The sequence below is a fragment of the Selaginella moellendorffii genome, unplaced genomic scaffold, assembly GCF_000143415.4.
Source record: "Selaginella moellendorffii unplaced genomic scaffold, v1.0 SELMOscaffold_39, whole genome shotgun sequence".
In the NCBI taxonomy this organism is placed as follows: domain Eukaryota; kingdom Viridiplantae; phylum Streptophyta; class Lycopodiopsida; order Selaginellales; family Selaginellaceae; genus Selaginella; species Selaginella moellendorffii.
Genome location: NW_003314300.1, coordinates 208,307 through 232,782, shown reverse-complemented (window position 1 = coordinate 232,782; position 24,476 = coordinate 208,307). Strand labels below are relative to the sequence as shown.

At 41.2% G+C, this 24,476-nt stretch overlaps 4 protein-coding genes and 1 pseudogene across 4 annotated transcripts; 3 read left to right on the top strand and 2 right to left on the bottom strand.

The window, feature by feature from the left end:
• Positions 1-709: 709 nt before the first annotated feature.
• LOC112349452 (pentatricopeptide repeat-containing protein At4g02750-like) lies at positions 710-2,847 on the top strand. The gene is made up of 3 exons (XM_024683896.1): positions 710-1,093; positions 1,223-2,653; positions 2,737-2,847. Exons 1-3 carry the CDS (start codon positions 710-712, stop codon positions 2,845-2,847), a joined length of 1,926 nt encoding a protein of 641 aa, XP_024539664.1.
• On the bottom strand, positions 2,779-3,661 carry LOC9659786. The gene is made up of 4 exons (XM_002978829.2): positions 3,338-3,661; positions 3,154-3,270; positions 3,024-3,088; positions 2,779-2,960 (listed from the first exon to the last, which is right to left on the bottom strand). The coding sequence occupies exons 1-4, from the start codon at positions 3,530-3,532 to the stop codon at positions 2,858-2,860; spliced, it is 480 nt and encodes a 159-aa protein (XP_002978875.1). The 5' UTR covers positions 3,533-3,661; the 3' UTR covers positions 2,779-2,857.
• Positions 3,662-6,897: 3,236 nt separating this feature from the next.
• Positions 6,898-8,365, top strand: LOC112349451 (annotated as a pseudogene).
• A 67-nt stretch (positions 8,366-8,432) lies between these two features.
• On the bottom strand, positions 8,433-10,014 carry LOC112349450 (pentatricopeptide repeat-containing protein At5g16860-like). Its single transcript, XM_024683894.1, has 4 exons — positions 9,790-10,014; positions 9,010-9,618; positions 8,726-8,912; positions 8,433-8,611 (listed from the first exon to the last, which is right to left on the bottom strand). Exons 1-4 carry the CDS (start codon positions 10,012-10,014, stop codon positions 8,433-8,435), a joined length of 1,200 nt encoding a protein of 399 aa, XP_024539662.1.
• Positions 10,015-23,208: 13,194 nt separating this feature from the next.
• On the top strand, positions 23,209-24,466 carry LOC9659269. The gene has a single exon (XM_002978966.2). The coding sequence runs from the start codon at positions 23,382-23,384 to the stop codon at positions 24,324-24,326; it is 945 nt and encodes a 314-aa protein (XP_002979012.1). The 5' UTR covers positions 23,209-23,381; the 3' UTR covers positions 24,327-24,466.
• Positions 24,467-24,476: the final 10 nt, after the last annotated feature.

The following is a 24,476-nucleotide window of genomic DNA, read 5'->3' as shown; positions in this document are numbered from 1 at the left end:
AACTGCTGCTCTAGAGTCAAAGGAGGAGATTGCGGATCGGCCATGAAAATAAATGAGAAAGAAAGAGCAAAAGAAGAGAAATGACAAAAAGCTAGAAAGAAATGGTAGATCTAGACAATGCAAAAAGCTAAATCTAAACCAAAATCCTGAAAGGAAAGAACAAAAGAAAGGAAATGGAAAAAGCTAGATCTAGACAATGCAAAAGCTAGATCTAAACTGAAATCCCAAATCCAAGCACTCCCCAGGGACAATCAAAGGTGCCCCTCAACTCGACCAATGTGAGTGCATGGAATATGGAAAGGGAATACAGAAATGTGCATATCAATTAACCCAAAAACCCTAGCTTATATACAGGAGCGAGTGGTCCGGATTGAAACCAATCCGACGGCTACCAAAATCCACTACGCTAATATTAGTATACGGCATCGTAGCCGTACACTTGGCCCTCACAGTTTTAATTTTTTTAATGTCCTAATAATTATATTTAATCAAATCTTAAATTTTCTTTGTTTTGTTGTATATAGGCTATCCTTTAGATTCTACGAATATCCTCTCTATTCAAACGCGTTGACTAGGGCTGTCTCCACGCGAATGCTTGTACGCTTCGCAAACGCCAGCCGCAAGAGCTGCAAAACTGGCGCTGTATTTCTTCCAGGATTCCCATCGTTTTTCGTGAGGCAAGCCTTGGATTCACGCAGACCATGAAGCGATGGAGCGGGAGGAGGGCATTCGACTCATGCAATCCTGCCACAGCCTCACCCGGGCGAAAGATATTCATATACGAATCCAGCACTTGCACACGCCCGGGGACGTGTTCTTCTCCAACAAGCTCATTGAGATGTATGGGCGGTGTGGATGCCCGCAGCGGGCACGCAAGATCTTCAACGCCATGGACGCCAGGAACTCTTTCACCTGGGAGCTCATGTTGGCCGCCTATGCCCGGGACCGGCAGCTCGAGAACGCGCGGGGGATTTTTGATGCCATGCCGGAGAGGCTACTTTTCTCGTGGACTGTCATGGTATCAGCATATGCCCAATCCGGGCATCTGGACGAGGCTAAACGAGTGTTTGATGCCATGGAAACGAGGAATTTGGTGTCATGGACTTCTCTCTTGGTGGCGTACGCGGAACACGGGCGACTTAAAGAAGCTAGAAGAATTTTTGATCAAATGCCCAAGCTAGATCTTATAGCCTGGAATGCGATGATGGCTGCATATGCCCAGAATGGGCATATACCTATCGCGAAGAAAATCTTCAGTATCATGCCTCAGAGAAACTTGATCACCTGGAGCACAATGCTTGCAGCTCTAGCGCAAAATGGTAATGCAGATCAAGCAAAATATTTGTTTGATAACATGCCGGAACGCAATCTCGTCTGCTGGAACACACTCCTTTCTGCATATGCCCAAAACGGGCATCTTGTTGAAGCGGCAAAGCTGTTTCATGAGATCCCACTCCGATGCCCAGTCTCTTGGAATGTAATGCTGGGTGCTTATGCCGAGCATGGTTTCGTGGAGGAAGCTCAAGAACTCTTCGCTGAAATGCCAGTTCGAAATCTGGTATCGTCAACAGCAATGCTGGGAGTCTATGCTCACAGCGGTCGTGTTGCCGAGGCCAAGGCTCTCTTTGATGGGCTTCCAGAGAGAGACATGGTGGCAAACACAGCAATGCTTTCCTCGTTTGCTGCGAATGGCTTCGCGGACGAAGCGGAGCTTATGTTTGTGAAATCCTTGCCCCAGTGGGATGCCGTCTCGTCCAACGTGATGATCGGGCTCTACGCTTGGCACGGCCGGATCGACGATGCCAAGAGGGTCTTCGAGGACATGCCACAGAGAGACTCCAAATCGAGCGACACGATGCTGGCAGGCTTGATCCATGCTCAAGACGTCGATGAGGCAAAAGTTTTGCTCCAGGAGATGCCGCATTGGAGCTTGATCCAGGCCACCGAGATGCTCAAGCTCTTCTCGTCGGCGTCTAGATTTGACGAGGCAAAGTTGGTGTTTGATGCCATGGCCGAGCACGACTCCATCAGTGGGACTGCCATGCTTGCTGCATATACTGCTTCTGGGGATCTCGCACACGCAAAGGAAAGCTTTGATGCTCTGCCCGAGCAGGATATTGTTTCATGGTCGGCTCTCTTATCGGCGTATGCTCGGGCAGGCCATGTAGAGGAAGCAAAGTGTGTCTTTGACACCATGCCCGAGAGGGACACAGTGGCTTGGAGTTCCATGGCGGCAGCATATGCCCAAAACGGGCATCTTTTGGAATCTAGCGTTTTGCTCAGGGAGATGCCCGAGTGGGACATCGTGTCGTGGACGGCGGTGCTAGCCGGCTATGGGCAGAACGGGCATATCGGCGTCGCCAAGAGGATGTTCGATGGTATGCCCAGTCGTGACTCGGTAGCATGGAGCGCAATGCTGGTGGTGAGCGCTTTGAACGGGAGATTCGACCAAGTCTTTCGTGTCGTGGACGAGATGGTGACGGTGGAGAGGCCGGATCCGGTGTGCTTCATCGTCCATCTCTTGGCTTGCGCTCACTTTGGAAGAGTTTACGCTGGGAGGTGCTGCTTTGTGTCGATGAGCCAGGATTATGGTCTCAAGCCCGCGAAGCAGCACTTCTCGTGCATGGTGGACCTGTTGAGCCGCGGGGGATACGTGCAAGACGCGAGGGATCTGATCATCAGCATGCCTTTTGAGCCGGATGTTCTGGAGTGGAGATCGCTGCTTGGAGCTTGCAGCAGCTTCAAGCAACTCAACCATGGGACACTGGCGGCCAAGAGTGTGATGGATTTGAGTCCAAAGGACTCGGCTGGTTACGTGCTCCTGGCAAACATCTTTCAGGAGAATAGCTTACGGAGGCTAAGCCGACGGCGTGTCTTGATCGCTTGATGGTGGTGGTGGTGGCGATGGTGCTGCTACTGCCGGAGTAAGAGCTCTCCTTGCCGAGCGCAAGAGGTTTCTCCTGGAAAAAGGAAGGAATGGTCTCCAGATGCTCGAGAAAAAAACGATTTTTGGGAGCTCTCACCTCTTTACTTTCATGTAGGGGCAGGCTCGTACGATGCCTGTGTAGTCGCTCCTTTTCACCGGAACCTGGAGAGAAGGAAGATGGCATGAGCGTCTCAATCGAGAAGAGAGCGAAGTTTTTCGTAGCGAACCAGTTTCGAGAGGCGCTTTCTACGCTTGGAATTCTTCTTCACCAAGAGATGCTGCTTGCCAGCCCTCCTGCGCATCAAAATGCCGCCTCCAGTCACCTTGAAACGCTTTGCTGAGGCCTAGAGAAGCAATCAAAGCAGCGTTTCTCAAGCGCTTCTCTAAACAAGAGAGAGATTCGACACGGACCTTGTGAGTCTTGAGCTTGCTGACCGTGGTAGCGACGCGAGAAATGCTCTGCTGCTGCTTGATTGGAGTGAAAGAATGGTGCCTGGCCAAGCTGAGGCCCCTGAAAGCCGAGCACAGACCTCCAGCGCTAGCGGTAGTGGGAGGAGGCCTAGCGAAGACGCTGGAAGGCGAGCAAACGAAAGAGGAGGCCGCCATAACCCTATCTCCAAATGCGAGAGTATATTCCCATGCATCTTTTCAAAATGTTTCTTTTGTTTGCCACGCTAAACCATATTACGAAACTACTCTTTCTGAAAAATTAATATAAAATTTGAGTGCCACCAACTGAAAATCTGTATGCTTTATCTTAGTCATTTAGATCTGAGCAATTGGTTGGGCTGTTGGTTATTTGAATTATGGTAATCCTTTCTTAAAACGTCGCAATATTTAAGTTTAGTCTCTAGATACTTGACAATATTCTACAACTTTTACTAGATAGCTTTCCATAACACTATTTGAGTTTCTAAGTTATAAATGAATACAGTCCCTTCCCCTTTTACCACAAGACTTGCAATTATAAAACAATCTTTCAATCTACATTCTACATCAGTCTCCCAAAAAATATTATTTGCAGTGCTTTTTATGACAAGCTTCCCATTATGTTGAAGATGTGCAAAACATCCAACAACAGGCTCATAAGAATGACTACTACTCCACAAGATCACACCATCTCTTTTATTAACTAATACTAGTTTGCAATCATTAGGTTGTATGGTGAGCCTGTATAACCCATTTATGGAGTTTAAACTATTTCCAGCTGGAAGATATGATCCTGGAACTTTATTATTGTTGCTTATAAGAGAAAATCCAAAGCTCCAACAATCACTTATATCATGATCTTCATGATAAATACTATCTGGTATTTTCAGATGATAACTACTACTGTATTGTAAATCAGTTTGTAGTCTTATTAGTTCATAGGCTATTGCAAAATTCATAAATTCTGTGCGTATCTCTGCATAAAAACTTACTCTTGTTCTGTAAGAAATAACTGTAGCATCTGTAACTATTTGATTTCTAATAGATATAAATGCTTGTCGCACAATATACGAGGGGAAGCCAATTGGTATAGACGGATCAGCCACACAAATCCCACCCATAAAAAGTGGGGCAACGATGTGAAATGAGATTCTGACTAAGTTTCGATTTAAAGTGACTACAATAGAATTACTTCCAATTCCAAATATTCCATCATGAGTATAAGTAGAATAAATATAAGTATCAATTGAATTTATAACTTCATTGAACTCCAATAAAGATATGGCATTTAATCTTGCAACAAAAATGGTTACAGGCTGAGGGGGATATCTATGTGGTGGTGGTGGTTGCTGACTAAATATAGGTAAAATTAAAGCTAATATTTCAAAGATGAAACAAATATTTAAGACCATATTGAAAAATTGATCTGTCAAAAAGATTTTATGCCTTCTATGTCTACTATAGCATGCATTTGGTTAAATAAAATATTAATATTAATGCTCATATCTAACAATTTTAGAGTCTATTTATACTTTAAAATATATTTTTAAAAGTATTAATACCACTACTAAAAATTAGTTAAACTTAGGTATTTATGCTAATTCTTAAATCTAGCAGAAGAACACTTAAAGTTTTTGACCAAGAATTTTTTATTTGCTTCCTAGAATATTCATGTATATTCTAGGATATCCTATAATTAAACTTTAATTCTTTTGTAATGAGGACAAACCTTGTTTAAAGTTCTATTTAAAGCATTAGATTGTTAAATAAGCACACATAAAAGTTGTACAAAGTCACACATTTCCCTGAAATTACAAATATATCTTCTATGCACTCAATTAATTTCTTTTGAAATCCTACATACTCTTTCCTCACTTCTTGAATTTGAAGCTTTTAATTCCTCTTTTAGATAGAGATAAATGGTCAAATAATACATAATCTAGCATCTTCTAAAGGCTGGTAAAATCCCTTTGGCTCCATGCTTCAACACTTCTATTACAAGAAAGCTTATCATTTTCCATAACAAAATTTCAAAAGATTGATAATGGATTATAATTCATTGTCGTCAAAAGAAGATAAAATTATTAATGAAATACTAAAATAATAGAGAAGAAAAAATGGTTCGTATACAACAATTTGAGTACAAAATCCTCAAAACCCTATTTTTATAGTGGTTCAAAAAACTAATCTAATAAAACTCTTAGTTAATCCAAAAGGGTATGAGTCCATGCTCCCAGAGGCATTATTTCAAGCTCCAGAATCTGTTATTCCTTCAGAGAGTTTGGGATGGAGATGGGAAGGCAGCTGAACATGTCACTCGTAATATTGCCCTTTCTTTTGCTATTCAGATTTACTATACAGGTCTTGATTTTTGCAGATTGGCAGGATGTATCATCGTGATCCCGAAGAGGCAAGGCCTCCTTCCTCAAGAACACAATCTGCCAAGCTGAAAAGGCCCTATTTGCTGGTCAGCTAAACATCTGTCCGCTGCAAGAAAATGCTAGAAGGGTTGCCAGTGACTATTCACTTCGACAATTACGATATTGAGCCGCTTCACGAACTTCATCATCTGCCATGTAGTTTTTCAATCAGATTGTCTGTGTTTTCTAACTTTCATGTTTTGATTCTTGGCGATAGTAAGCTTTTTCGGAAACGAGTCTGCAGACCGAGTCCGTAGTGTACCGACAGACGCATGTTTCTCATCGAGGGAGCTCTAGTCAGAGCAGAGGTGGTGGCTGATGCCGGTGGCCTTCCTGAATTCGGTGTCGATGGTCTATTGCCTCTATTCAGATTTGAGTTTCCCCACGCACGCCAGGGTAAGCTCAGGCCCGCTACTAGTTAAGTATATGCCTTATTGTATCTAATATTTATTTTGCAAAATGGTTTAGTTTTACCGCCCAAGTGCTATGCCATTTCTTTCAATCAGTACCCAGGGAAAGAAACCAAGATCATAGGTCGAGAATCGATATCAATCCTTTTAATTCGTAATGGCCAAATAGTACCATGAAATGTGGCCATCATGGTCAAACTGAAAAACGATCCGGGCAACGGGAGTATGTGTAAATTGTGTCCACTAGTCGAATGTTTCGGAGCTATTCGATCTTGAAGACGGTTGAGTTGCGGCTAACAGCAGCCCAGGTTTCGGAACATCTGTGGATCACAATCCATGCGTTATTACTACTTCTTTCTGGGCCAGCAAAAGAGCAAGAAAGAAGGGTGATTAAGTTTCAACAGACCTTGCTCTGTGGAAGAGAAAAAATGGGTTGTGTGGATCTCACGATCAACCACCAGAGTGAACTTGCGAGCCACTCAACATTTCCACACTCGCTTGAATAATATCCCACCAGGTTGAGGCCGGGGCTTCGAACAGAGGCAAAGTGATTGAGCCGCAATCGAGCACGAGATCCCGTCCTCCTAACTCCCAAATCCGGGAAGGGCTTCTTGCTAGGGCGCTCGAGCAGCGAGAATGCAAATTCAAAATTTACTAATGGTTCAAGTCAATGGTATTGTTATTTTATTATCGGAGCCCGGTTGCTGAGATGATGGCTATCAGGTAAGTGTAGAGGTAAACCGTTGTACAAGACCCGGGTTCGATGCCGAAGGGTCCAATCAACAAGGACTTTTAGGGAAAAATCTTGCTCTTTAAGTAGCCCTTGTTCTGGTTCGCTAGCTCACTAAAACAACTTAGACCAGTCAGTTAGGACCTCGGTTTCTCAAGGCATACGTTTCGGGTTCGATTCTGATCGATATTACAAAAGACTAAGTTTCAGCTTGAGTTATTCTATCACATGACTTTTGTGTCGCTGGATGAAAATTTGTGGGTCTCGCATTCCTGAAACAACATCGTGTATCAAGTATTCGTGCTTGAGCGATTCATGGCGTGGATGGCTATGCCGACGACGGTGCTCAACAATCATCCTCCGTTACTGCTCCCCTCATTGCTTGAAGCTCTCAAGAGAAGCGTGTCACTGCGTTTCACTTCTCAGGCTTCGATTTCCAAGCTTCTCGGAGCTCAACTCTTCCCGGAGCTGCCAGGCCTGGCCACAAGAAGCCATAGCCAAAGCGCAGCAAATGACTGCGGAGCTTTTCGGAGCCGGGTATTCGTGGTTCTTGGTAAACGGCTCTACGTGTGGAATTCAAGCGGCGGTGATGAGCTGCTGCAAGCGCGGAGACGTTTCAATCCTCCCCAGGAACGCCCACATTCTCAGCCATGGTTCTTGCTGGAGCAATGCCTCACTATGCTCTTCCTTGTTATGAGCGGCTGCAAGATTGTAAAGCAATTAGCAAGTGCCTTCGAACCTTGCAAAGCTCCAGTCCGAGTTACCTTCTCTTGGCCTCTCTTGATGCTGCAAGGGACCAGATGAGTTGTGCAGCAAGCGATGACCATCCAGCGTTTGATACAGCTCTGGAGCTGGCTTCCACAGCTCGATGACGCCTGAAAGAAATCCACAAGTTTGAGTCCTTGATAGAGAAAATGTGAGCTCGGCAGCCAAAGCTGATACCATTTTTGATGAGCTTAGGATCACCATTGGTTTGTGGGAGCTCGGAGTCACAGGAACCTTGCTGATGGCTTTCTGTGCGATAAATGCAAGGTGGTGTCCGAGCTTCCTCTTCTGAACTCCATAACTTTTGCTATGGGAGCCGGCACTAGCAGCAGCGACATTGAGAAACTTATCAAAGGCTTTCAAGAGCTTTCGAGTTCTTCCAGATTGACAATAGGTTCTTATTCCAGACCCTGAGTGTCTGATTGTAACAAAAACGGATGGAAAGCACTAGTTAGTCCAAGAGATGCATTCTTTGCAGAAACTTACTGCTATAAAGCTGATGAAGCAGTGGGTCTAGCGACTGCTGAGCTCGTGTGCCCGTATCCACCCGGTATTTCTGTGCTCTTTCCTGGAGAGCTCGTCTCACAGGAGGCTCTTGGCTATTTGAAGCAAGCCCATGCTTCAGGAATTAAGCATAAGATCCAACTCTTTTCACACTTCATGTCTTGAAGTGACATCACAAAGATCCAGCTGCAAAGAAAACAACAAGAGTTAGATAAATCCAAAGTCATAGAAATTTAATTGCGTACCAATCACTTCAAGGTTGTCATAGTTTTCATTGTTTGAGCCTGATCACCTTGATCGTCAACCTTTGATAGAGCACCAAAGGCTACCTTTCCAATCACCACATTGAACAAGCCCCAAGCAAAGCCATCCATATCCTGGAGCACACCTCTTCCACAGGCAGGCTTTCCACCACCGCAAGCGCATCCTACAGCCGATTAGCACGTCCAAGTAGATCAGCCATGGAGATTACATGCTCCACACTCGGATTAAGTCCATAGTCCAAGCACATAGCGTGAAAGTATTCCATCCCCTTGTCGACCAAACACCGCGTCTTGACGGCTGTATCCTGCGATCAGTGCACTCCAAGACACGTCCAACCCATCGAACACTCGGGGAGATTCCACGATGTCACCACACTTGCTGTAGAAACTTATGAGCGAGTTTGCCACCACCGGAGAGTTCTCGGCCCCAGCTTCTTCGATCAGACGATGGATTGTCTGTCCAGCCTGTAGTGCTCCAAGACCCCCACAGGCCTTAAGTGCCGATGCAAAAGCCTGCTGAGTCCGGTTTCACTCCTTGGAGTCTTCCAACCTGTCAAGAAACCGGGAATGAAAAGCCAATACCTTCTCCAGCGACGCCACTTTCAAGAGTCTTCCGAGCCTCTTCCTTCTCGGCCATATCCAAGCACACCTGGAGAAAGGCCGCCAAAGTCCTCGAGCTGACGACCACGTCTAACGCTTGCATGGCCGTGAATAACTCGAGAGCTCGCTCGGCCTCGCCACCTTTTGCATATCCCATGATCATAACATTCCATGAGACCAAATCCCGCTCTATCATCCCATCGAAAACGCTCCAGCAATCCAGCAATCTGCCCCACTTTGCATACATGTTGGAGACAAAAACGCTGGACGAAATCCCCATCCCTGTTCTTGCAAACTTCGAGTAAATCTCTCCGCCCCTGTCCAGCCATCCCAGATTCGTGCAAGCGTCAAGCACGGCCGCCAGAGTCCGAGCATTCGCCTCCACTCCATCTTCCAAAAGCATAAGCTCAAAGAGCTCCAAGGCTAGCTCGTCTTCCCCTCCTTGCGAGCAAGCGCTGATCATGGCACTCCACAAAACCACGTCCTTTGTTCCCAACTTGGCAGCCAGGAAAATCTCTAGAGCACGCTGCCACACTTTCCATAGAAATCCACCAGGGCGCCGGCCACGAACCTGTCTACCAAGAATCCACCACTCTGGAGCTGGGAATGAAGAGCCAAGCCTCTCTTGAGGCTCCTGAGCTTGATGGTCCTCCCCTGTAAATCTCTCACCCCCTTTTCTCTAGCGGCCTGTGAAGAACACGCCTGGTGAGCCGTGACGAAGATCCGGAAGTTTGGATCCAACCCCTCGGCATGCAGCCGCGGAAAGAACTGGAGCGCGATGGCCGCACCGCGCGTAGCCGCCGATGACGCAGTTCCACGACGCCGCGGTGCGCCGATCCATGGAATCGAAAATGCGGCGTGCCTGCCCCGTTTCGCGTCCATGAATGACTGCGTTGATCAAGCCGATGCTCTTACTGGAGAGGAGATCGCGCTCGCGGCCGTCGCCGTCCAGCTGGATTGAATCCATGCAATCATCTGATTTTAGGGTTCTTGAGGTTTAGAGACGAAGAACAAATCCTGGCAATTAAAAACAAATCTGGGCAGATGTGGGCTAATCAGCGGCGCTGTGGAAAATTTTCGAAGCATAGTTGAGAGAATTTTATATAACTCATGACCATTTTTCTGTTCGTTTTCATTCTTTACAGGAAAAAAAAGCGTAAGAACAATAGGAGGATAATGCAAAACTGTGCTTGCTCTATGCAAACTCGCTGGATGCTGAGAGAGAGATCTTGTGAGATTTGATCAGGCCTCCCAAAACTTGGCCGGTTCTTCGGTATAGACAGTCCGGTCCTGGATCTGCCAATCTACGATCCTTGCCTGGGTACATTTACAGACGACCATAGCGACGGGAATGAGCTACCAGTTGTTCTCCTCCCTGCATCTTTCATAGAAACAGCGAGTGAGCGAGTGAGTGAGAAAATCTAGAACAAAACTCTCCTGTCAATTTTCCTTCCTTGGGCCGGTTCTCCATCTTTTAATCCACCACTGAGTGAACTCCCCACATCCAGAGCGCCACTATCGTCCTTGGATCCGACCGCGCGGAGGTCGTCAAGTATTTTGGAAGAGGAGCGTCGCCCCAATCCATCTAGATCCCCTCCTCTTACCTCTGAAATCGGGAAAGGGCTTCTGCCAAGGACGAAACGCTGGCCTCGAGCAGCGAGAATGTGGATCCGCGATCTAACAAAGTGCCATGGATGCCATATGGTTCAAGTAGATGGTATTGTTATTTTATTATTGGAGCCCGGTTGCTGAGATGATGGCTATCAGGTAAGTGTAGAGGTAAACCGTTGTAGAAGACCCGGGTTCGATGCCGAAGGGTCCAATCAACAAGGACTTTTAGTTCTGGTTCGCTAGCTCACTAAAACAACTTAGACCAGTCAGTTAGGACCTCGGTTTCCCTAAGCATACGTTTCGGGTTCGATTCCTGCCAATGTTACTTGTAAAGCAAAGACCACTACATTAAGTAAAACGAATCGATTGCGAGCGCGGCTTACCTTTACCTTTAGAGAAAAGGGCGATGGTCGCGAGTGATTTGAAAAATGTAGGCATTATTCTAATAGGGTTCTTTCACGATTTGGCCTGCTCGCGACTCCTGGCTCTTCTTTGCAACTGCCGTGAAAATCCAGAAAAATCGCTACAATTGCTTTGGGGAACAGTAAGATTTCCATCAGCAAGGTGTGTAGTCTCGTCCAGAATGGTTTTTCTTCGAGGTATTTAAAGGAAAATCCTGCTGTTCGTATAAGCAGTAGCATTCTGGAGCGATGGAAGGAACTACATGGTAGCTGCGGCAGGCGATGGAATTTCCTTGAGAGGTACGTGGCTTTTAAATTCGACAAAGCTCTCTAAGTCATGTTTCCTTGTTCTTTGCTAGATGTATCATTGAGCGTCACAGATGCGGGAATATAAATGTGCAGTCCGGGGAAAATTGTAGCTTAGATGATCAACAGGCATTCAACTCCCACGACAACTTGAAGAGAAAGATAGTGCGACACGAACGAGCACTCCTCGCAACACTAAAGTCTTGCGGCAGTAAGGAGGAACTTGAACAGGTGCTCGCCAAATGCAGACGAGATGGGAATGTTTTCCTGGCTCACACGTCCATCGACATGTACGCCAGATGTGAGAGCAAGCTCGGTGAGTTTTCGACTGCATGAAGCAGTGAACCGTGGTGTCCTGGAATGTGATCATCAAGGCTTATGCTTGGAGTGGAGAAAAGGGTTTGGCACTGGAACTTTTCTCCATCATACTGGATCAAGGCTTCCAACACGAGAACTTTTGTGGTTGTTCTTGGTGCCTGTGCAGGCTTGGCAGCGGGAGAAGACGGCAGGGAGTTGGCTGGAAAAATGGTGACAGTGGTGTCTCTTAGAGAGGAATGGCTTTCCATTCAGAGCTTTCCATGAGGGGACTCAAGTCTAACAGGTTTCTTGCAAGCACGATATTCGACTTTTACATGAAGTGTGGATCTCTGAAAGTCACTCTGATGGACAGGATGAAGGGAAAAATACTACAATATGAATGCTTTAGAAGTACAGGTTTATATATGTGTTCATCTCCTTAAATCTCTCTAAGATCCCTATCTTCTTGTCACATTGATTCCTGCTACTCTAACAGTCCCACTCTATCTGACAATCTTTTCAGTTTGTAAAACGTCTTTAGATCTCAGCTCTCTCTAGGAAGATAACGTATGCAATTATTTAAATTGTTGAGTGGTACTTGAGTTTGATCTCCTCTCGCTCCACATGTTCCCAAATAAAGTGAGAAATCGGAGTAGGAACACTAGTTCCATAGGTTGACACTAATCTTGCTGGAGACCTTGATGACTGCAGATTAACAACTAAGTATATGTTTAAACTCTAATGTTGTTATGCGGAGTTAGAAATAATGAATAGTGACATTATCAATGATGTAATACAATGTAAGTAAAGCAGTAAAGGAGGCACTATAGATTCATTGACTACTAAGAAATATTAGATTTGAAATGCAAACATCAATGAACACAAATACTAATGTCTCTTCCCTAGGTTCTACATGAAGTTGCATACACAAGAAACAACTGCTGCTTTGACTCACTATTGCAAGGTACAACAAAGCACTAACCATGTTCTGATATAGTAATTACATCATCTCCTTTTTCTACCTCCCAGAATGTGGATTATCATCTTTGAAAAGTTTGTGGAACTTTACTGCTAGAGTTGGGGCAATGTGTGTAGTAAATTTTTTTTGTCATATTCTATATGAGATTGCATATATACTTTTGTTGATGAATTCTCAAGATGTAGTGTTCCCTATTATAAGAAACTCATAAGCCAAGATAAAATAAAATTTTACCTAGATCTATCATCTTGAAGTTGCTTCTTTAGCCATCATAAATTCAATGTATTTTTAGCCTTGATGAGATAATTGATGTAGACACATACATTATTGACTCTCAAATACAATAGTAGAGATTCCAATCTACTTTTGCATAGACCAAGTATTAAAAAAAACTTGTTTAAGGTGTTGTAATATTTTTGGGGATTGTATAATTAGACCACTAAAGCTTACAAATAAATAAAGTGTTCTTTTCCACATACTTCAAACTCAGAAGGTTGATGCATGTATACTAGGTATTCCAATTTACCATTTAAAAATGTGTTTTTAACATCTATTTATTCAACCTCAAGATCTAGATGGTTAGCTATGTCAAGAATTAATCATGTAGAAATCATTTTAACTACAGGTGAAATTTTTTTATTGTAATTGATCTTAGCTCATTGTGTGTAGCCTAAAGCTACTAACCTCATTTTATACCAATTGATTTCACATGACTCGTGATACTTGAGATTGTGTACCCATATAATTATTGTTGTATTACCAATATCCATGAATCATTTTTTAGTTATACATTGTACTCTACTCCCCTAAATCTACCCCTATAATTTAAAAAAAAAAAAATCAATTTAGCTATTATGGGTTCTAATAATAACTATTGCGAATGTGACTTCAAGTATTGAAAGTTACCTGTCGGCTAATCCTTGCAGACACTCTTTCCTTACTACTACAACAGTAGGAGGTCAGTATTGCTAGACTTTTTATCAATTTTTCTTGTGCTAGTGGAGTTATCGAATGTACTTAGACCGGACGAGCATAAGGACGAAATTCCTACGTGTTATTAACTAAGCATACTTAGCCAGGGGGGGGCGGGGCGCTGTGGGTGGTTCCAAATGTATAGTAGGGATAGTGGGTAGGTCGGGTATGGCCAACAAACCTGAGGTATAGTTTAACTCCTGCTTGTGTGCCTGTCTTTGTTCTGCGTCTGGCTTGGGTTTAAGCCCAAACTTCACACCATGTTAGTTGGTGGAGTACCCATGTCCTCGCATTAGGCCACTGGTATATTAAAATAGTGCTAGACTCCATTTGGCTTCATTTTGCGTATTAGTTGTAGCATTGGGATGTTAGTTGCTCTAGGACAGTTTTTCATCTATTGGCTGGCTAGGGGAATCACACCACATATTGATTGACATCTGGCTGGTCTAGTTTGCTCCTGCTGGGCTCGACCTGAGGGGTAGGATGTTAAGAGAGCGGGGCTTTCAAGAGAGCTACAGCTCTCAACTTCCGTTCACAAGGGCATGAACTTGCAGGGAAGTGTGGTAGATTGTAAGCAACCAAAAAGAATGACTCGAGAGATGGTCCATGGGGTTCAAATATAAAGGGAAAGGGCCTATGAATAAAAGTGCACCCTCTTTTCTAATCGATTAAGGGTCTTGGGATATTTAGGGTTAAGTGTCTTTGGGTTTGAATAGTACTAGGCTGGGTGACCTCTCAGGAAGTCCAAACTCAGGAGCTTATACCTCTATGCTTGGGAGTTTGGCATCATTCTTTCATTTAGTGGCCCAAGGCTCTGAACCTCAAGTTCCACATCACTGTCCTATGGACATGTGGCACATAGAGGGTTTAAGTCACTACCTTTTGTAGAAGGGTGTACTTTGCTTATCATAAAGCTCTCTCTCTCCCTCTCCCTCTCTCTCTCTCTCTCCCCCCTCCAAAAGCAATATGAGTGCTTGATTGATTTAAAATATCTCAAGAGACTTAAGATTCTAAAATAATTTCTTTCTTGACTTAGTTTGAAGAGTTTTTCATCTTAGCCACTCAATATCATCCCATGACAAATAAGGTACGTCCTAATGCACTTCTATACTTTCTTTTATTTATAGTAATGTTCTCAAAGATTTAGGATCTTAATATCACTTTTGTCTTTTTTTAGATTTTAATTATTTCTATATCTTACTATCCAACTGTGATTTAGTGAAGGTAGTGCAGCTTATGCAATATTTATACTCTTCCCTTACAATCTTTATGCTCAATCTTCATTCTTAGGCAATCCACCAAAAATGTAGTAGCCCCCCATAACAATACATAATAAGCAAGCATGATGAGTCTTTGTTATCTTGATGATAGTTTCTTGTGTGTATGTATTGTTTTGTATGTGTAAGCTCTTGAATGTCACCAAGCCCAGTACTATTTAAACCCAAGGACACTTAACCCTAATTATCCCAAGACTCTTAATTGATTGGAAAAGGGGGTGCATTTTTGTTCATGAACCCTTTCCCTCTATATTTGAACCCCATGGATCGTTTTTCAAGTCGTTTTCTTTAGTTGCTTATAATATACTCATCCTCCTCTACCTCACTCTCTATTGAATTTAGTTTCAAGGTTCTTTTTCTTTCTTTTCTTTTTAGGGATTATACCATTGTAAAGCTATTAATCACATCGCTTAAAGATAAAATATAAATTACCCTTCAAAATTCTAAAAAGATTTTGACTTAGTTTTAAGGAGTTAGTCATTCTAGCCACTTTACACTACTTTTATAGAATGTTTTATCACACATTAAAGCATTCTAATGTATGGGGTTTTAAAAATTGGTGTTAAATTAGTTGTTGCTTTTATTTATTGAGAATCTCTACTAAAACCTGAGTTATAAATATATAGTGAATGCATATGCTTATAAAGTTTAGAATTTTTCTTGAATTTCCCATATTTTTAAGGTGAGTTATCAATGTGTGATGATCCTAAATGTATAATCAAGAAATATAAATAATTTTAGGGGTATTATTGGGTAGTTTCTGTTGAGATTATCAACAAATCCATCATTTATTAACAATGGAATATTTAGAATGATTAATTATATTAACTAAATTAAATGTTTGTCTAGCAATAAACTAACTAATTTTATTTACTTGTTACACTTGTTACAGCCATATTACTAGATATTAAATTAAAAAATTTTACTTATTGAGTATTTCTCTTTATCACATATTAGACTTAATGAATATAACATTTATATTAATTTAGTTATATGAGTGCTCAACATATTGGAATAGGAATGTTAAATGGTTTTACTCCACAAGTATGAATGGACTAAATTAAGTCTTGAATGGAAGATTTATATACTATATGCTTAGGTAGAGTAATATATATATATATATTCATAACTTTATACCATCCTCCTCTTTGGAAGATGAGAACGTGATGATGATAAGTCAGGTGGAACATTTAGAGCTTTTGTTAAACAATTATAAATTGCCATAAAAACTTAAAGCTTTCACTAATGTAATTGTTAACAACTATAACTAACAAAAAACCTAAAGTCATAGCATAAGCATTAGTCGATTATGGAATTTTAATAAAATACTTACAACTCTATATATAACTACCAAATGCTCAAACCAACCTTAGAGCTATAACTTTGAACTAAAGTAAGGGACTTTGAGAATCACTATAGTCTATGAAATGCCATTACAACAAACAATACATCTTGCCATTAAGTTTATTTATTGATAATCCTCCAAAACCATCATTAATTTAAACTCACGGTAAGAAATAAAATTTACCTTTGCATCTTTGCTTTGGTTAACATCTAACACTTATATTAATTTAAATTCACAATCTTTATCTTTGTTTAACACTATATATGGGAGGTCGAACTCACTCTATTTATCTTCTATATCCCCTTTTCAAAGGAAAAAAAATTCTAAAGAATTAATTTCATTCACACTTCACAATGTATGTTATTTATTTTTGCTTTACTATTGTATTTGCTCATCTTCACTTTATTGTTGTCCCTTCTACCCCCTTCTTTAAAAAATTTGTTTTGAAGCATTGAGGTAAAGAAAAAAGTGAGAAAATTTAAGAAAGAACTACTTGGAAAATAAAGGATTTCTTATTATAAAATACTTCAGCTATGACAATATAAATAAAAGATTTACACCACTCAACCTCCTTAATATATAACTCAACATTTGAGACAAAAAAATCAATAGAAATATCCATATTCTCAAGGGAATATATAAACTCTTCAATAACAATAATAAAGCAAAAGTTTTCAATGGCACTCACAAGTGGGGATATACAATTAAATTAAAATTTTGGTCAAAGTGACTCAACTTTTGAAATAAGGGAATAGTCAACATTAGAACTAATCAAAGACCTTGCTAACAAAATAAAATAATATTTTCAACTTAATATACATAATTAACATCTAAATTAATATGATGACATAAAACACTCAACTCAATATTGAATTAGGAATTGAGTCATAAAAATCATAAATGATTGATGTGCTAGAAGATGGAAACACTACGGATAAAAATATATATATTAAAAATATGAAAAAATGGCTCAAGCCAAAAAATAAGAAAAAGTTGGGAAGAGTAGAAGGTAAAGAGAAAGGATCAAATGACAAATTGAAGAATTGACACTTACCTCATGAAAAATTAATTTTATTTAAAGTGATATATATTACCTGCTGGGCTTGCATGATTGAAACATATGGAGTAAGTTGTTTTGACGGGTCATTTTACTTCATAATTCGACCATTGGAACTACATACCAATACATTGTCGTGAGTCAGACTAATTCACTTCCACCAATATGAGTGTATACAATATAGAAATAGAATACAGATATATATATATCAATTAGCCCAAAAACCATAACTTATATACAATAATAAGTTTTCTAGACTGAAGTCAATTCAATGAATTGACTTTTAGATGAATTGGAAATTTGACAATTGCCAATGTTGTCTTAGTGTCAGTGAAAGCATTTCTTGCAAAAAAGCTGATGGGTGGTCTGACTCATGACAATGTATTGGTATGTAGTTCCAATGGTCGAATTATGAAGTAGAATGACCCGTCAAAACAACTTACTCCATATGTTTCAATCATGCAAGCCCAGCAGGTAATATATCACTTGATATGATGGGCTAATTGATATATATATTTCTGTATTCTATTTCTATATTGTATACACTCATATTGGTGGAAGTGAAGGGCATCTTTGATTTTCTTTAAAGAGTGCTTGGATTTGGGATTTTGGTTTAAATTTAACTTTATCTCACTTTCTTTATAGCTTTTTCAATTTTTTCTCTTTTGTTTTTATCTTTTTATTCATCTTTATGGTAGAGTAACAACCTCCTCCTCTTTTCACTCTAGAGAAATAATTGGTGCAATTGCTCAATGCTATGCAATTATAGTTGAACAATCAGACTCAATTGATAACAGCATTTATGATGCATGGTACAATTCCTCTTACTCTTATTGCCAATCCTCACGTCTAGCTGAAGTTCTTCTGTGGGAATTCTAAGGATGATGTGTACTATTGGTTTAATCACTTTATGGTGATTGCTATATATCATTCTTGGGATGATGCTCAACATTTATGTGAGTTTCCTATATGTCTTTAAGGGACGGCATTGTAGTGGTACTGTAGCGCACCTTATCTCTCTCCCCTTAAGCCATTTCCACACTCAATCTACCAATCCTTCCATTGTGTAGATCAGCTGGTGATTGCTATATATCATTCTTGGGATGATGCTCAACATTTATGTGAGTTTCCTATATGTCTTTAAGGGACGGCATTGTAGTGGTACTGTAGCGCACCTTATCTCTCTCCCCTTAAGCCATTTCCACACTCAATCTACTAATCCTTTCATTGTGTAGACCAGTTATTCCATGTGAGGCAACTAGTCATCCACCCGTACCGCAGTCCCACGGTGGATACCTTCGTCCGTGGATACTCCACACAAGAGGAAGGACGTACGCATGGATGCCCAATACGTACGATTTCAAATTTAGGGGTAGGAATATACCTTGCTCAAGGGTATATTATACTTTTTAAGTAGCCACTAATCAATGGGAATCGAACCCGTGCCATTTGCTCCGATACCAACTGTAGCGCACCTTATCTCTCTCCCCTTAAGCCAACTGGAAAAGGGGCAATTGCTTGATGAGAGAGCCCTTAGTGGCTATTTTATCCCCATTTATCTCCCAAGGTTCCAAGGATCCATGGTGACAGTATATCCAAATCTCATCCCATGATCACATGCGCTACAGGTACAATGATTTAAGTGTAACTATTTGTGCAGATTAGGGCATTCTTCTGGATTTTTTGAAATGCACATTAGACATACTGATGATTATGATAATGCATTCCAAAAATTGCATTATTTTTATTAAGGGCCATTTGACTTAGTAATGGAATTTGGCATTCATTTTCGGAGCCTCTTAGTTTGTGCAAAGACAAATATGTCAAAGTGGATCAAGTTGGGAATGTTATGGCTAGCACTTTGTAAGATTTTATTTTTTGTTGCACATCCTTCAACTCCACTCCTATGAGAGATGGTTTTATTCTAATGGAGGTTGATGTTGTTGTTACCCAAGTTTAAGGACAAGAGCAAGGATATGGTCATGGTTGTGATATTTGTTATTGGGTATATGATGATGTTGATCACATAATGGCATCATCAATATTTTTTAGATTGGCATCTTCCATTTTTTGGGTGGAGATCTTGATGTCAACAATGTCTTATTGGTGATGTTGTAATGAAAGGTTTAGACACCAAAATGCTTTTGGGAAATGAAAAGTCACACAAGTAGTAAAGGGTCCTTATATGAATAAGTTGGTGACTCTCTATCCTTCTTTCAAGAGTATCATTAAGGGGTTTACAAGCACCAATTCATATAGTGTTTAGTTTCCAAGCTTGTTTTTATAACAAAAGGTTTCCTATTATTCTCTTCATGTTAGTTGATATAGACTCGAGTTTATCTTCTATTATTCGACCTATTACTACATATTCTCGTCTACATTTGTATCATACAGTAAAGCTAATTTTCATTCTTTCTAGCAACAACTATATATATGCATGTGTACGGAATGGGGTAGATTTAATTATGCATGTGGCTGATCTTGAACTTGAGTTTCAGTTATTACAGGTGGTACTGAATCAAACTTTTGACCTCATCCTTGGTATAGATTGGTTGCAACACTTCCATGATTTTAAGGTTTCACCCCTTATCTTATATTTTCTTATTACTTTTATTTCTCTTCGTCCTTTTGCTTTTATTTCTGCTTCCATCACTTTTGTCTCCCCATTACTTCTTCCTATATTTCTGTTTTATTCCTTTATTCACTTTTCTAATAAGCCTATTGTTCTAGTATCTATGGATTTTTTAAACAAAGATTTCGTGTTATTGGCAGTTGCCATACTTGATGTTCAATGTCTACAAGGTGTGAAGTAAGATTTACCTTCTTTTGACGAGGGTCATGAGGCTCAAAAATTTGACTCGTGGATTCAAAAGCTTTGCAATATATTTGAGAATTTTGCATCATTTGCTGATGATTTGCCATTTTGATATTTACATTCTCAATTTCGCCTTAAAGACGATCTTCTTTATTTTGTGGGGATGGATCCTAATGATCATTTATAATTAGTGGTGCCTTTGATATTTATTCCACATTTTCTCCATACCTACTATGATTCGCCTATTTTAGGTAAACATATAGGACATTGTTGTGTGAGCGAGAAGCTATATAGGTCTTTTCATTGGTTAAAGATGCGACGTGATATTTTTCAGTATATGCAGAGTTATGTTTGGTGGTTGGAGTCAATTGTAATTTTCTATCCATTTGAGTTGGTGGCAATTGATCTGATAGGGACTTTTTCATGGTTGACTACTGGCAATGAGTATATTATTATTGCTTTTGAATATTTGACTTAGTAGGTGAAAGTTGGTATACTTGCTAGTGTATCTGCAACTACTATAAGATATTTCTTCTTCAATTGAATGATGTTCCAACATTCATGTCTGGAGCAGATTCTCTCGAATAATGGTCCCATATTTATGCTTGAGGTATTTCACATTTTAACATTAGTTGGGGATATGTTGCACTTTCACAAGTGCTATCATGCACAGACAAATGGTTTGGTGTAATAGCTTGTTTAGACATTCAAAAGGATGATTACAAAGTATATGAACTTTTAACATTTGAATTGGGATGGTTATTTGTTGTCTCTTTAGTATACATATGTTTTATTGGTGCTTCATAGAGTTTTATTGGTGCTTCATCATATAAACTATTATATAATCATGATCAAATACTACTAATAGAGTTGAATTTACTTTCGTGATTGTTATGATGATGCTAGATCCTGGAATTAGTATTTGAGAAGCATTCTTCCACTTATTTGAGCAAAGTTTACTGAATAATTAAGCTACATACAAGTGGGACAATAATAACACTACAACTATTACCATTATCTACTTATGGAATATAAAGTAGATGACTTGGTGTTTGTTTGTTTTCCCAATTTTACAGTACATGGCTTGTTTAAAGGGATTCTTACTCAGTAGAAAGGATTATATCAAGTGTTGTGGCAAGTTAAACAACAAATTTGTAAAGTTTGGCATAACATTCAATAGGCTAATCCTCTAAATATTATGTATGTGTAATGGTTGAAATGCTTTGTACAAAGGGATCATAAGCAATTAATACCATATATAAATCTATCAGTGCCTCCTTTTAATGTTCTTCTAGATCCTATTCTGTCAACCAAAGAACTTTAATTACCTTCTATCCTTTTGAAAGGAGGGGAAGATGTGAAGTTTAATTGTACAATTATAATGCCACATACTAATATAAATGGCTGTACACTAATATTAACATAATAGGATTTTAATAGCTATTGAATTAGCTTCAATCCAGACCTCTTGCTTGTGTATATAAGATAGAGTTTTTGTGTTTATTAATATGCATATTTCTGTATTTTATTTCTATATTCCATATACACACAGATTTCCTTCTTGATTTTAAATTATTTTCAATTTCTATGTTTAATTCTTCTGATTAATATTAAATAGAATGGATTAAGAGGGGTTTATTGTTTAAATTATAACTAACCTAAAAGCCATGTCGAATGAAGAATGTTGAACTCTGTATGATGCTATTACAGCTACACTTTCAGAAAAACTAAAGTGCTTGAGGTAGATTCCATACCAAGCCCATGAACATTTGGCAAGTCTGGCAGGTGTGACACCAGCCCTCAAGAGCATATTGCATCTTCTGGAAGCAGTGTGAACTAGTGATTGTCAAGGACGTGGACACATGGATCCAGCTAACTGTATGAATTGAATAATCCTCTGCCTTTACAATTCCAGTGGTTTGGCATTTTGAGATCATGGCAGAATAGATAGATTCAATCTAACTTCTTGAAGATCTGTGGCTGATGTCTACGGCTTCACAGCTGAACTTCTCCAAACATTCAATGCATTGGTTAGCTCTAATTTCTAATAAGATCCTGGAGTTCGGACTCCTGAGCATCAATCATGTGGTACCAATCCAGAAGGCTGGAGATCCATTATGCCCGACCAACTAGTGCACAATCACCATAATTTTGGCCAAGCTCTTGGCAAAGGTAGTCGAGAAATTACTTGCCACATGGACAGAGTGGCGAGGGTGTATGTAGAGCAGCCAGCCACCAGCTCCCACCTGCATTATTTGTGTATCCACCACTTGATCATGGTGAGGGTCGCGCTCTGTCACACTCCATCTCAATTAATATATGCATGCTAGGTTGACATTGTCAAGACATTTGATCAAGTCTCACATAGCGAACTCTTTCAACGCCTACATGAGCTTGACATCCCTCCAGAGTTGATCATCCAGAGCTCTACTAAAATATCAAAGCGGATGTTTTAGATGAGTTCAGGTGGAGACACGGGTTGCAACAGGAGTGCCCACTCTCAGACAAATACATTACCACAGTCAACATGCATCAGCAGTTCAGAGGATTCTTGGAAGTTACTGCACCGTTTTGAGAAATTCCCACTAAAGAACTAAGATGTCCCACCAAGTGAGAACTGCAATTCTGCCCCACCTGTGTTGAGAAGGTGGAAGATGTAAACCACATTGTCAATGATTGTGCTACATATAAACACCTTGAAAGGCCACCTATCCCTTCAGGTTCCAACCTTCCATGTCATCCTTGGCTATACAAGATAGATGATCCAATTGTGCAAATTCTTGCAGGAGAATGAACTCACACACCAAGACCACAACATAATGCAAGCTGGTGGCATCACTACATCAACCACTACACAAGGGGTCGCCCAAAAGCACAAGAGATCTGGAGGAGAGTGGACATTCGGCACACCTGAGGGGGAATGCCGCAGAACACATTAGCTGCCGAACAGCAGAGATGATCATCAGGGCAGCTTGCTTGAATTCATCCATGCTTCTTGGGAACCTTGTAAACAGTATGAATGAGCCTGTCAAAGCTTATAAGACGTGGTCCAACCAAGGGTGCCCACGTGCTTCTTGCTGTATGGCCAGCAAGTCACAGCTACATACGATCTACGTTCAAGGCCACTTATCCAATGGCGTGAGCTGGAGAAGCTTTGTCCTCTTCGCGCGAATGTAAGAATGTGGGCACTCTTAGCGTAGTTTTCTAGCGCTAGCTCTCCCATGCTTTGATCTCCCATTTCCTCCCGAGAGAAGAGAAGGGAGAGATTCGCAAGATGGGCGCAAGGATCTCCTCCGAGAAGGCCGCTATCGCGGAAGCCAAGGAGCTGACCGAGCTGGAGAAGAAAGAGGGCACCGAGTTCCCAGGCTCGGACTACCGCAGCGACAACCACAAGGAATGGATGTCGACGCTGGAGCTGGGAAGGATCAAGGTGAGAGACGTGCTATGGCCGGGAACTCACGACTCCGCCACGGACAAGATTGGAATCTATGGCGTGTCGCGGCCATTCGCGCAGTGCCAGTCCCTCTCGATCTACAAGCAGCTCTGCCAGGGAGTCCGCGTGTTTGACATCCGGGTGGAGAGCACTGGAAGAGTTTGCCACGGCATTCTCAAGAGCTACAAAGCCGACACTGTCATCGCCAGTCTCAAGAAGTTCCTCTCCGAGACAAAGTCCGAGGTGGTGATCCTGGAAGTGAGGACCGAGTTTGGCTACGATGATCCTCCCGAGTATGACAAGTGGCTGGTCGACCAGATCGGAGCTGACAACCTCGTCACCCACGACGCCAACGTTTTCGACAAGACGCTCGAGGAGATCCTGCCCAAGAGAGTGATTTGCATCTGGAAGCCGAGGAAGACCGCGGCTCCATCGCCCGGGAGCTTGCTCTTCAGCTCGGCCTTCCTCAAGGATAACTGGACCGACACCGATCTTCCACTCGCCAAGTTCAACGCGAACATGAAGCATCTGGGAGAGCATCCGGCGAACAAGGATCGAAAGTACTTCTATCGCGTGGAGAACACTTGCACGCCGCAGGTGACCAGCGCCATCCTTTGCGTCTATCCGGTGACGAACAGGATCCGGCCGAGAGCGCGGCTCTTCATCTCGCAGGCTTACAAGAAGGGACTGGGTGATCATCTCCAGATCTTGTCGCAGGACTTTGTCGACGACGATGATCTCATTGATGCTTGCATTGGAGTGACAAAATCTCGTCAATCCTCGTAAGTTTCTTCTCGGTTTGTATAGATCTAAGATATAAGTTTGTGGATCTATAAGAGCTCAAGGAGCTCCAGTGGATTTACGAGCGAAAAAGTGTACACTGGATTGGATTCTTCTACGAATAAGATCGATGGAAAGTTTGGCGATCTTTGACGT